The sequence below is a fragment of the Toxotes jaculatrix genome, chromosome 3 (genome assembly GCF_017976425.1).
Source record: "Toxotes jaculatrix isolate fToxJac2 chromosome 3, fToxJac2.pri, whole genome shotgun sequence".
NCBI lineage: Eukaryota > Metazoa > Chordata > Actinopteri > Toxotidae > Toxotes > Toxotes jaculatrix.
In genome coordinates, this window is record NC_054396.1 from 19,989,188 (window position 1) to 20,002,185 (window position 12,998).

General features: G+C 38.9%; 1 protein-coding gene across 2 annotated transcripts in view; it reads right to left on the minus strand.

Annotated features, from left to right (window-relative positions):
- iars1 (isoleucyl-tRNA synthetase 1) overlaps positions 1-12,998 on the minus strand; it is a 64,043-nt gene that overhangs the window by 12,640 nt on the left and 38,405 nt on the right. The window contains exons 27-34 of one of the 2 annotated variants that reach the window (XR_005893856.1): positions 12,341-12,453; positions 10,134-10,229; positions 7,839-8,015; positions 7,489-7,609; positions 7,201-7,326; positions 6,487-6,633; positions 5,809-5,961; positions 3,929-5,039 (exon numbers count right to left, since the gene is read on the minus strand). Coding sequence is in view for 1 of the 2 variants with exons in the window: in XM_041033949.1 (XP_040889883.1) it covers positions 4,957-5,039; positions 5,809-5,961; positions 6,487-6,633; positions 7,201-7,326; positions 7,489-7,609; positions 7,839-8,015; positions 10,134-10,229; positions 12,341-12,453 (1,016 nt within the window). In the remaining variant the exon portion in view is untranslated. Of the gene's footprint in view, positions 1-3,835; positions 5,040-5,808; positions 5,962-6,486; positions 6,634-7,200; positions 7,327-7,488; positions 7,610-7,838; positions 8,016-10,133; positions 10,230-12,340; positions 12,454-12,998 lie in introns of those variants that run through there. The other variant, XM_041033949.1, reaches the window with a different exon arrangement.

The following is a 12,998-nucleotide window of genomic DNA, read 5'->3' on the forward strand; positions in this document are numbered from 1 at the left end:
CCGCCGGAAGATACCATTGTCTCTTGACAATGCACCATTTGCCAACAGCAAGGACAAGAAGACAAAAATGAATGCATTTAAAATTTAAAAGAAAATGTATCCATATGAATGAACTTGATGACAAGCTGTATTCTAGTGTAGAATACAGCTTGAATGATACCGGATTTCTGAAGCAGTATTTATATTTATATTATATTTTATATATTTACATCTTCATGTTGATGAATAACAGGCAGAAAACAAATCAAATATGATCTGGACTCAAAACATTAGTGTTTCTAAAATCCAGACTACAACACCTTTTAAAATCCTATTTATTCTTTTTAAATAATCACATTACATATATGAACATTTTTTGTTACAGTACCTTTCATATTCCCTTAAAAATTGTGACTACATTGTGCACTGACTGAGATATTTTATAGTTGAAAAATGAACTTGTCACAGCTCTCTGGTGGCACCGTTTCTCTTTAATGTAAAACACATTGTTGGCATTTCTCTAGCCTACCTCAGTTTGTTTTCTATTTTAATTTTTACCAGTTATACCAATATATGTGCAATGTTCACCTGTCACATTTGACGGCCAGCCTTCAAGAAAAGCTACAAGATACTGTATGTAGTTTTATATGGCACTGAGACAGTTGTATCCCACAGTCACCAAGATATCATCCATGAAATCATGGTAACGTATGTCATCAGGAAAAGCACAAAGGTCACATTTTATGGGTCCCTGCTCATGAAGGCATTCTGGGCAATGTGAACATGCTGGCCAAACAAGCTGTTAAATGGGAAAATGCACTGTAGATGCCAATGATGAACTTTCGCAGATAATTGGATGGGGCATGCTGTTTGCTATTAACCAAGAATTGCAAAAACATTTATTTTAATTCAAATTAGATTTGGTATAATGAGAAGTAGGGGAGTAAATTGGAAAAAAGGAGGTTATAGTGACCCAATAATGATCAGTGTACATCCTCAGAACTTCACTTTGGCAACTACACATTTTAATTTTCGGTTTGCAAGCCAGCCTTACTGACAGCCTATTAATAGCTGGATAAACTCAGGGTGATTTTTTTTCTGTCACTACATCATTCCTTTGAGTTACATATAATTTCTGTACATTTGATATGCTGCAATTCCCTAGACGTGCAAAGCACTGGGTCACACACCTTCCACAGCTAAAACAACAAACATGCCTACTTTTATTCATCCTCTTACCCATGGTGCTAACTTGTTTGAGGTTGTATTTGCTGCTGTCATTCTGCAGTGGGCAACATGCAGGGCACTGAAAATTGATTTACTGGCAGAGATTTAGATTTTTCCATTACGCAGCACACGTGTTGCCAGGGTGGGCTGGTTGGAAACAGCTCTTATTGGTTTGTATATTCTTGAAAAGACACCTGTCTTTTATTCTGGCAAAACTTTTGCTTGTTGCTGTCTTTACAGCAGACTGTAATGAGTTTTGTTCTCCATCATTATAGTTAGATGACAGGGGTCATGTTCACTTCACCCAAGCTTCATACTGTATTTCTGTGATGTCTATCAGCAGATGGGTCAATGACCTGCTCTCTTACCCGGGCCGGGGCGTGCAGAGGCATAAATGGAACAGCAGGAGCAGATGGGAGCGAGACGGATGAAAGGAGGATGAGACAGAGCTGTGTGCTTAATATTTAACTAGTGAGGCAGCATGCTGCTCCGCCCAGGAGGGGGGAGCATAAAATCATCATACTTAAGTGACACTGATTATAGAGATACTGAAATTGACAGGTGGAAATAAACTTTGTGTCAAGTACCGCATAATTCACATTTTGAGGCGGTACTTTTGCTTAAGTGCCACTTTTACTTCATATTGTTTCAGTGGGGAAAAGTGTACTTAGATAAAAGTGTTCCCCCCAAATTATTGTTCTTTCCTTGTCTTTCATAGAAAACCAACAAAAGTAATATGATTTGGGTATTTTGGGTCACTGTGGTGCTAATGCAATACAGATAACCTGGTACTTCTCTATTTGTGGTTCATTGTTGAGCTTTGCAGTGTTTGAGGGTAGATTATACTGTGCTGATGCTGATGGTGTAGCAGTCTGTCTGCTGTGAGCAAATACTTAAGAACATTACTAATATAACATTAGTAGTATATGTTTTATTTGGATGCAAATTAGTGGAAAGTGTATAATATGGTGCCTTAAAGATCAGGAAAAGAGAGGTTCTACAGCAGCGCCCCCAACCGAGGGTTGCCTAAACTGCCAACAAGCAGTTCTCCCTCCTGGGCCCTCCATTAATCAACACACACACACACGACTTCTCACTATATTGGCTCCAGACCAGTGGGAACCAGGTTTCACAGACACAGATTAACACCATGCCTGTGGACGCCAGTACCCTATAAACGTACCCTGGAAAGCCAAGCCAGCCTAGCACGAAGTTTAATCCTCAGCAGTCAAAGCAGACCTCAATGTCACCCACGTTATTAGAAAATAACGTAATGTTCAACACCGAGTCTCAAGTGACCTTGTTAACTTTCTTCTTCAAAGTCTCCAACAGGAATACAATGTCTCTGTATTCCTGTCTGTATTCAAAAGTTTTGTGGACATGTTTATAGAATAATTCTCTTCTTGAACCATGTCTACAGTGCAAACTTGCTGCTGGAATTGAAAAACTAGGACTGAGGTATCTTTATAATAACAAATGAAGCTCACAGAATGACCCAGTGGAAGATTAATACCTCTTTCCATGGGCAGCTAGTTATTGGGTCATGTGTAGTCAGGAGAAATGAGATACCATCTTCTCACTGCTCAAACCTGAAGTGCTCTATGCCAGTTTATAACTGTTAATTGACATTGTTGACATTAACAATCCTCAGGTCACTTTCTCAAAAATGTATCTTGTTAGGGAGAATGTTACCGTTGTGTGCTAGTATTGCTAACTGGTTATATCACATTCAGTGACATATTAACAGCTTGGCTGCTTTGTTGAGGCTGATTTAAGGTTTTTAAGTTTTAGTGAGATCCACCCTTAAGATGTGGTATCAGTTCAGATGCCAGTTCAAATTCCTGCCAATTTCCTCCAAGATCCCTCAAACGAAGAATGCACACCAAAGGTATAAAGACCTTTTAAGACCAAGATAATCCACTGAATTTGGACCACCAGCATCTCACCTATTCCGCTACCTTTGGGTCTGACATTGTGCCATTTCCTGCTTTTCAACCTACAGTGCCTCTTAAGCAACCCTGCAAAATCTCAAGCTGTACCCCAAACAAGTGATGAGGTGATAGGAAGCTCTGAGAAACTCTATGGGAAATGTCAACCTGCTTACTTCAGCTCACTAAAGGTCTCAACACGAGACTAACTCCCCCCATCCTTCGTTTTTTCCCCTTTATCAAACTCTAACTTTCTGTCTTGTTTTATCAGTGTACTACTGCTGAAAGAATTTGTATGTTGTGTAATAGGTACAAAGATGTTTTATGCGGTGTGTGGAGCAGAGGTAGGGGACTGTGGGGATACTGAAAAATAAATAAAAGAGGGGGAGTACTGGAATTATGATTCTACTTTTTTCTTTCCTTTAAAAATATGTGAAGGACCAGGGGAATGTGACTGAATCTTAAAGATGTCTGTTAAACATCAAAAAAATCTTTTCATCAACCTCAGCAAGAAAGTGCAATGCACAACATAAAAGTATTTCTGTGAATTAATTTATTGCTGCTGAAGTCTTTGGCAATCCCTTTTGTTGTATTTGTTCCCTGGCCTTGCAATTAAATAAAGCAATGTGAGTCTCAGAAATCCAGGTGGACAAAGTCTAACACATTTTTCCATAGGATCCCACAGACACGATATGTCTCTCCTCATCATACTGTGGGTCGAGTATGCACCAACAAAAAGACATGTTGATTCTTAGTCACCTTTGATTTATTCCATTTGTCACTTAAAATAGTACATTATCCATTTCTTGCTCTTTTTATTACAGAACCCTTTTGTCCCTAAGGTACAGCAGCCCGAAAAATCCATTTCACCTTTTAAATGCCTCTTCAGTTGTCAAAGGATTCCCAATGCAATGAACAGAATAGGTTTATCTGTTAAATTCAAAATGGTGTGTAAGCACAATAGGCCAAATTGGTTTCCCAATTAGGAGCCACAGCAGTAATTACTCTGGACCAAGCTCATTAATTACTCTGGACCAAGCTCATCATCAATCAGCCTTTAAGGGAAGCAGTTTGCATAATTTTTAGAGTTAGCATGATAAAGAAAAACATCTATTGGTGATGTTGACAGAAACAGTTCCCCGGAATCTTCATTTCCAAGTTATTGACTGAAAAAAAAAAATCTTTAAATTTGATGTAAAAGAATGTTTGGTTTTTCATTCAGGGTGCTTAATGTCTGGTTTTCCCTCCGTCAGACAGTCCCCAGTATCCATGACCGCACTTTCACATTCACGTATCTGTCCAGCTGCTCTGCTCAGCTGCTGTGTATGAACAATCCTTCTGCTCTTGAAGTGCATCCACTTTTAGAGAACAATGTAAATCTCTTCTCAGTCCAGAATAAATATAGCCCAACAACACATTGTGCTTTCTCAGAAAACTGTCACTTAGAACTGGTGAAAAATTAAAGGCAATATGAGGGAGAATAAACAGCAATCGTCACACCTCAGAATGTGTTTAAACACATAAAAATCCCAAGTCATCTTCAGCCATGCTAATTTTGTGCCTGAAGTCGTCTTAAGACATTTCACGACATGTGTGATAGCAACTCTATGGATTAACAGTTATGAACTTGACAGACAAGCCTGCTTTGCATCAGGATTTAAAAAAAAAAACATCTGAACACATTATGTTGACATGAATCCACTGTACATCTGTGGATGGGGCTATTGGGATTACTGAAAGTCAAAAAAAAACCTTTCCAGGAACCTGTGATAAACAATGAGACAAATGTTGATGGTGAGATCCTAGGATGGCTTCTCTGGATTTATGATTCAGCAGTTGTTGGAAGAACTTTCACAAACAGAGTTTTGGTGTCCAGAGATTTCACTGATGAATCAGCTGGCAGCTCTGAAAAACAGAGAAGATATCACAGTTAAAAAAATAAATAAAATAAAATAAAAAATCTAAGAACCCTAACTCCAAGGGAAGTTAGTTCAGTTTATTCAAGTCAATCCAAGAAACCACTTAGTGTCATTAAGGAAAAATGCTGTGAATTTTTCATCAGTTAGTGTACAATTTTCTTGCAGCCGCACTGTGCCATCATATCACAGCCACCTACTGACAAAGTGCTTCGCTGTTTCTCGTTCTATCTTGAGAAGTGGTGAAATATAAAATAATTAGTAATAAATATAGTAATAATTACAACCACAATTATCTACTGTTGGAAAGCGAACCTGCTGGTCCTCCAGTAATTAAAATCCTATGCAGAGCGATGCCCTTGCATTTTAAAGTGAATCTCTGAGTCTTTTTTCCATAGGGAAGAGTTTCTTTCCTTCTCCCACATTTCTTTACTAGATTACTTTGAAACTGAAGAAAATTTAAAAATATGAAGATTCTCAGGCAAATTCAGAAGCTTTTTTTAATATCCATGATTTCTCAGTGGATTTATGGACATTTATTTGTATTTATTGGCTTTCTCTTTTGCTTTGTCCTTCTTTGTCCATGTTTATTACAGACCATATCCAAGTTAAATTACCAGTGACCACAGGCAGTGAATATAATACAATATTTTATCCCCCACCTCTCCATGTAATGTTAATTCCATCTGAATGGGGCTTAAGCGTCTTCTGCATGAATGCTAAAGTCAATATGATATCCACCAATTGTTTTATCTTACCCTGGGTGAGGTCCTGGTCCAGGTACAGTTTGAGCCACCTGCTGCGAAGGCCGAAAACCTTGGCAACCTCAGACAAAAGGCCTGAATAATCGAGCCCATTCTGGCCTACTGGATTCACCAGCAGGAGGGTGCCAACCTCTCCTGTCTGGCATTCTAGAGAAGAGAGTAAGAGTGTTGAAGAGAAGTGAAGTGAACCAGACGGACTTTATTTCCTCTACAAATTAAGGAACGATTGGCTTGTTACTTAGGTTTGTTCACAAGTCCTGGGAAAGTATGTGATCAAGCCTAAGCCTAGCCATGGGAAAAGGGAGGAGACAGAGAGGAGGAAGAGAGATCAAAAAGAGAGGACAAGAGAGAGAGAGAGCCTAGCTGATCAACTGGTGAAGAGAAGGGTAGAGGAGCAAGGTGAGTAGGGTATGAATGCCTTAAAGGACAGGGCTGGATTTTTGGCAAATTTTCTTTACTTTCCAACAGCACTCTCAGACCTATGATGGACAAAAGTGATCAGAACCAAAGATATTGCTGTTTTTTTTTTTTCACACATTCTTTTTCCTTGTCAAAACAATGCTGATAATAATAAAAAGATAAAACAATGTCAGCCTAAAAGTAAGCTTCAAAAGTAAGAATGATTGATTTGTTAGTGGTGCGTTATTGTATGTGTGTGCCTGTGTTTCTCACCAGCTGGCTGTGCGTTGCAGAGCAGCAGGTTAACGTAAGGACACAGGAGGGTATCGGTGGTGGGGACGGGGCCAGGGGAGGAAGTGCCTGAAGTCACAGACAAAGTTTTGCCACTCAAAGCCTGAAGGTCTGCTTTGCTGGTCAACTCTGTAATAAACATACAAATGCAGACAAGAGGATGAGCACATAAATAATTTTGTACATTCAATACTGTGTGTAAAAAGAAATACTCTTCATTTAACCTCCAATCAGTTGGTAAAAAGAAATTCATAATGTCAAACACTAAGATGAAGCCGAACAAAAAAGTAGTGTTAGCTAGCTAACGTAGATACAAGCATTTATACAGTGATGTTAAACCAATATGAAGTACAGCAAATGGATGATTAGCAATACCTGCACTGACTGGTCTAGACTGATGACAAAAGTTAGCTGCTGCTAGGTAGCTAGCTGAAAAGGCAGGTGTTCAGTGTGTTTATTTCAGCCACACGGCTTCAATCATAACTACAATGATTTAAAAAATATAACTAACAGTAAAAGTTGATTCCATTAGTATATACACATGGCAGTAGGAGGATGGCGGTAATAAAATTACCAGCAGCCACGGAAGTAATGTGAGATGGCAGATACTTCTACTCTAACAATGACCTGTTGGTTTCACACTGCTGATGAGTAGGAATTGGATTTATGTCTCTGAGAGGTCAAGTCTTTTCTCACCAGTCCCGCTGTGGAAGAATCTGAGCTTGGTGTTATTTGTTCCAAAGATGCTGCCGCACACTTTCTTCAGCTTGTCCATGTCTATTCTGTTGTCTCCTTTGGGGTTCTCCAACAGCACCACACCCTCTGAACAAGACACAAGTCAGAGAGAATTACTAATTACTAACTTATCCTATACATGCAAGGTCTCACAGACCTTTGAAGTTACTCCCAAAATAGAGCTGTTCATTTTTTCCAAAATGCAAAATAACCTAAGAGCAACTTCTACTGACCCTCCCCATGCACTACCTTGTTCTTTGTTGTTGACCTTCACCCTGAGGTTCACATAGGTGCAAGCTGGTCCGTTTAGAGGGGCCCGAGGGGCTGAAGATCCCTTTACAATGGTTAACTCCAAGTCTGAGCCCTTCAGCTGCAACAAAGGGAAAAAAGTGCATGAAAGAGGGAACAAGACAGAGAGAGACAAACTGACTTTATAATCTTTGCTCAAGAGTCCTTTAATCAGAAACTCAAACTGTGACTTGTGCAAAAACAAAACCAACTGGAGAGATGATGCAGGCATCACTGAGAATGAGAACTTTGAAACAGTTAAACAAAAAACAAAAACATGCAACTGCTTGCCTTCAGGTATCTTCTCATACCTGAGTCTTTTCCTCTATGATGACACTGGCAGTGTTGGGGACAGGGAAGGGCAGAAGTGGAGCCTTGGTGGTAGCCAGGATAAAGTCAGTGTGAGCCTGGATCACAGAGTCCAAGTACTCCCCCTCTGGCTGGCAGTGGTAATACACAGTTATCTCATCTGATGGCACCAAATGACCCTGAGGCAAGAGATTGGAAGATGGGTAAAATGTTTTGAGTAAACAAATATTGAGTGCAGCATTTTTTGTTCAGAAACTAGGGAGTCGGTTTATGCAATGAAAGCAAGTTTCTACAGTATCAAAGGGCACAAGAAAAAGGACACCAGGGATGTGGAACCAGAAGTGAGTACATACACTAAGTAATGCTTGAATAATTCTTCAAACAATTACACACAATAATCTGCCATTTGGCTTAGAAAACCTCTTATCTGATTAAAACAAATGATTGCCAAGGACAGAAAGAATCACAATTTTGAGACAAGTAATTATCTTCAAAGCTTTTTTTTTCTCTTTTATAAGAAAATGAAATCTGGAAGAAACAATTACCGGAAAGCAGGAAGAAAGAGGGTATGGGATAAACAAAATGGACGGGGCAAACAAAAGAAGAGAGAGTATGGATTAAAAAACAGAAAACAGACAGTATAAGAACAAAAAAATGGCAGAAGGGAATAAGGGGAGATTTTTTTATTGGATGAAAGCCCATCTATTTTGGCATTGTGTGCTGCCAGCTTCCTCTAACCTTGACACATTCAAACACATTGATCTCATCCTAATCTGCAGTGTGCAGCCGTGTACACGTGTGCACAGCCACACACACACATTTTGACTGTGTAGTACGCACACACACACCAATTGCAGTATGTGGCTCAAGGGCAGAGGAATAACGTTAGCTAGATACAGAGGAGCAGTCAATCAATGGAGGAAGGTTTATAGGCTTTTCCTGCCAAGTCAAGGTACTGACCCTACCCTGAAGGGGCTAGTACAGTGAGAGTGTATGTGTGTGTTTGTGTGTGTATATGTGTACACCTCAGATAGAGCTACAGGGAACTTCAGATTGTGAGCAGTCCCATAAAAAAAAGGAAATGCTGACCCCTGTTTCTCAAACGTGCATATGCTCACAAACAAAACACCAACACCCACGTAAACACCGGTAAAGACACACAAACACACCCACAAACTACTACCAAACACGTCAAAGAATTGTTAAAAATTAATTCCCATTCCCGGGGTGGAAAATTCCTAACAGATCTCAGTTTGAAATGACCAGAGGAATTTAGCTTGGCCGGGAGCCAGCGCACACCACTGCTATAGGGGGACGGAAAAAACTGTTTGTTGCTTGTGAAAACAAGGGGCTGTCGGCTAATCCGTCTTTACTCCCCAGACCACTTCAAAGCTCCAACATTAGAATCTGAAAGGGGCCAGACTGTAATTAAGCTTCCATTAAGCCTGCCTTATGATGGAGAAACTTCTAACTGTGACGCTGCAGTGGAAAGATTTCAAAACTGCCCTGACAAAATTAGCATGGGACATAAAGAAGAAGAGGGGGGCGGGGGGTGATCAAAGAGAGAGAAATATAACAAAAAAAAAATACAGAAAATCTTCTGCATTGTAGGGTTGCATCTAGCAATTAGTTTCATTATTGATTATTCTGTCTTTCTTTTTTTCAATCAATCAATTAAGAGTTTATAGATAACTTTAAAAATGTCAGAACCTAGTAAAAAAAAAACGATTTTTAGTTTCCCAGAGCACAACATGATGCCTTCAAAGTCATTATTTTTGGTCCAACCAGGTGAAGTATGGACCCCCATTACTGACAAAATTAAATAAGGGGTTATCAGACAAGTTGAAATAATTAAAGTGGGAGTGTAACAAGAAAGACAAATACTTTCCTTTAACATCATTAAATATAATTAAAATTACATTTTACTGGCTCAGTTTAATTTTTCCAACTCATTCATTTTCCTATTATTTATTTATTGATTTTGGCACATTTTTAATAATTAAGCATCCTGAAAGGATGAAGGTTTACAGATGCCAAACAAGGGAAACCTCCTCAAACACTTTTAGTGTTTTCTATTAAAATAGATAGATTAAAATATTTTATCTTCAAGTAAAAATAAAGTATACTTCCCTGGAGGCATGTTTTGCTCACCCTGGCACAGCCCTGATTACATATATTGGCAAACAGTTCAACTATGATTGTATTCATTACACACTGGATTGCAAAATTCACTAGTGATGTGTTATGTGTCACTCTTGTTTCCAGAGCTAGTAGTGCTCCTGAAATAATTGCCCCACCTTCTTGCGTAGTTTCTGAATGCGGTTGATGACCTCTCGGGCAACTCCCTCATCCACCATGGACTGGTCTGGGGTGACATCCAACAGCACCAGGACCTAAAAGACAATAAAGCCCATTAAAAGTGTAATCTAAGTATGAATACTCTGGCAACAAAATTCAATAACAAATTTATCGAATCCTGGCAATTAAATGATTTAAAAATAATATTCACTTCAAAATATTTTATTATAGATTGTTCCCACAATCTATAATGGACGTTTTGGTTAATTTGGTTAATTTACGCTACTCGTGCACACCCCACTAATACTTGCAGCTTACAGAATAATATTAGAAGGAGACAGGATTTCACATGACATGAAGATATTATGGTAGCATTCATCCTCTGATATCATGAATTAACTGGAGGGGCTGAACCATCCAGACTCTTTCAGCTCAGGGGTACAAACTATTCATTTGAGAAAACAGTTCAATATCAAGGGATGACAAGAGCAACCTATAAGAAACATATGTCTTATACTGTAGTCCAAATGTTTATAATGTGATAACTGAAAAAAAGAACAACTAATCATGCAGCAATAAAGACAATATTGTAGTCCGTATGAGTCACTGAAGTAAAACGAGTATCATGTTGTGCATGGCTGAGCTGTTGCCAGCCCTGAACACTTTACCATGGGAAGGAGGAGGGAAAGAGATGACAGGGTGACAGAGAAAAGTACACAAAAGCAAGAGAACAACAGAATAAGAGGAAAGAGAGAACAGAGAGCCAGACAGATGGGAGCTGGAGAGTCAGTGCGAGCAAGCGAGAGCAACAGAGAATTAAAAAGCCAGCTCAGTAAACTGGTATTAAGGTGCAGCAGTGTGGTGTGTATACGGTTGGAGGAGCACTGATTAGAGAGGGCCTGTGGGAAACGCATACATGCTGGATTCCACTTGGCCGTGAAATTATTTCATACATCACACTCACAGTAAAGACACATAAATGCATCTACAGTATATGGCAGCTTAGTGCAGGAGCTGCAGCGGAGCAGCATTTATTTATTTTCTAGATCCAGTTACATTACACTTTGTAGCTCAATCTATGCAACAACAGTAGGCAATGTAGCAGTAAAGAGAGAGAGAGAGAGAGAGAGAGAGAGAGAGAAAGAAAGAGAGAGAAGAGGGCAGCTGGGGAGAACATGCATGTGCATGTGCGTGTGTGTATTTCTGTACCTGTACTTCTGAAACTTTACATGTGTGTTAAAAAACTGTAAAATGTTCGAATAGTAATTATGCAGATCTTTCATAACCCTGTGTGTAGTGAAAGGTGCCGAAACAAATTTAACAAAAGAAAAAAAAATCTAAAATATGTGAGATACAATAAATAATCATGGGTGCAGCAAGTTTAGGAAGAAAATGACAGAAAATATAATGTAATAATGTATTAAAATAATTTTTAAAAAATAAGTAAATGAACTAAGATAAAATATGTACCTCTCTTCATTAAAAAAAATTATGTGACTGCCACCAGGTTAAAGGAACAGTTCCACCTTCTGGGAAATACGCTTTCTTGCTCAGAGTTAGATGACAAGAATGATACCACCCTCATGCCTGCACTCCAAATATGAAGCCACAGCAAAGAGATGATTAGCTTAGCATAGCATAAACAATGAACTATTTCTTGGCTAGGCGCAGTAAGTTCCTCAAGTCAGTGCTGGTTGGCTGGCAACCTCAAAGTAATGACAAGGCTCCTGGAAGTTGCAGCTCTGGCACATAAATACCCCACGAAAACACAAAGTGCTGTTTTTCCACTGTTTTTTGTTCAGATTAAACACAATACAACGTGTTAATTAGCATGGTTCAGAAGTGCTGGGTGGCAGATTCTGTTAACGCTGCTTCCAGTCAACAAAGCTAAGCTAACCGGCAGCTGGCTATAGCTTCACATCTCCCAGCTGGTATGAGAATGGTGTTGATCTTCTGATCTAACTTTTGGCAAGAAAACAAATGAGCATCCATCCAAAATGCATCCTTCCATTGCTTTAATAAAGGGGCTGTTTTTCATTGTATTATATAAAATGCATATTAGAAACAGCCCATTATTTCTGATTCTTAGCTCCCTGCAGGTGGCATTATTGTTCATCATGGTGTTTACTTTGCATGCAAAATTAATGCATTTAATTGATGTATCTAACGGGAACACAGCTGTGTTTAAATTTCGAGCGGAGCGTACCTGTGCGTCAGAGTGGGCTTCATACTGTGCAGCTGAGTCTGAGCTCTGGTTGAAGGTGTACATCAGCCTCAGGTCCTCCTCATGAAGCTCGTGGCCGTCAACCATGATGGATCCTTAAAATTATCCACAACAATAATACAAGATTAATAACCACAATTATTGCCATGAACATAAAAATAAAAATCATCATATGGCAATATAAAATAACATTCATCTATTCATTGAGAAACAGAGAGTGCTTTTAATATGATAAATATGCTGTTCATACACAATTCAACACTATGGAACCCTACTGTGTTTCAGCACCATCAGCCCACATTTCTGAGCTACCACAAATTATACAGCCTTTACAAACTGTGCCAGGGGGCATGAAAAGATTCAAACCATACTTAATATACATTCATTAAAAACTGTTTACTTTCACAAATACTAAGACTTTCCTTTTGGGTTGGGATATTCTTGGTAACAGTAACTCAGGACAAAATGATTTGAAGAACCAATAATGAAAAATACAGATATAAAGTACAATTAGGAAAATGTTTGAACTGTTTGGAAGTGATTACATTTTCTTTAAATAGCACGCTTTGACAACTACTAATCACAAACTTCTAAAGCCTGAGGAAATAAAATGCTTTATGGAACAACCTGTGTCAAACTA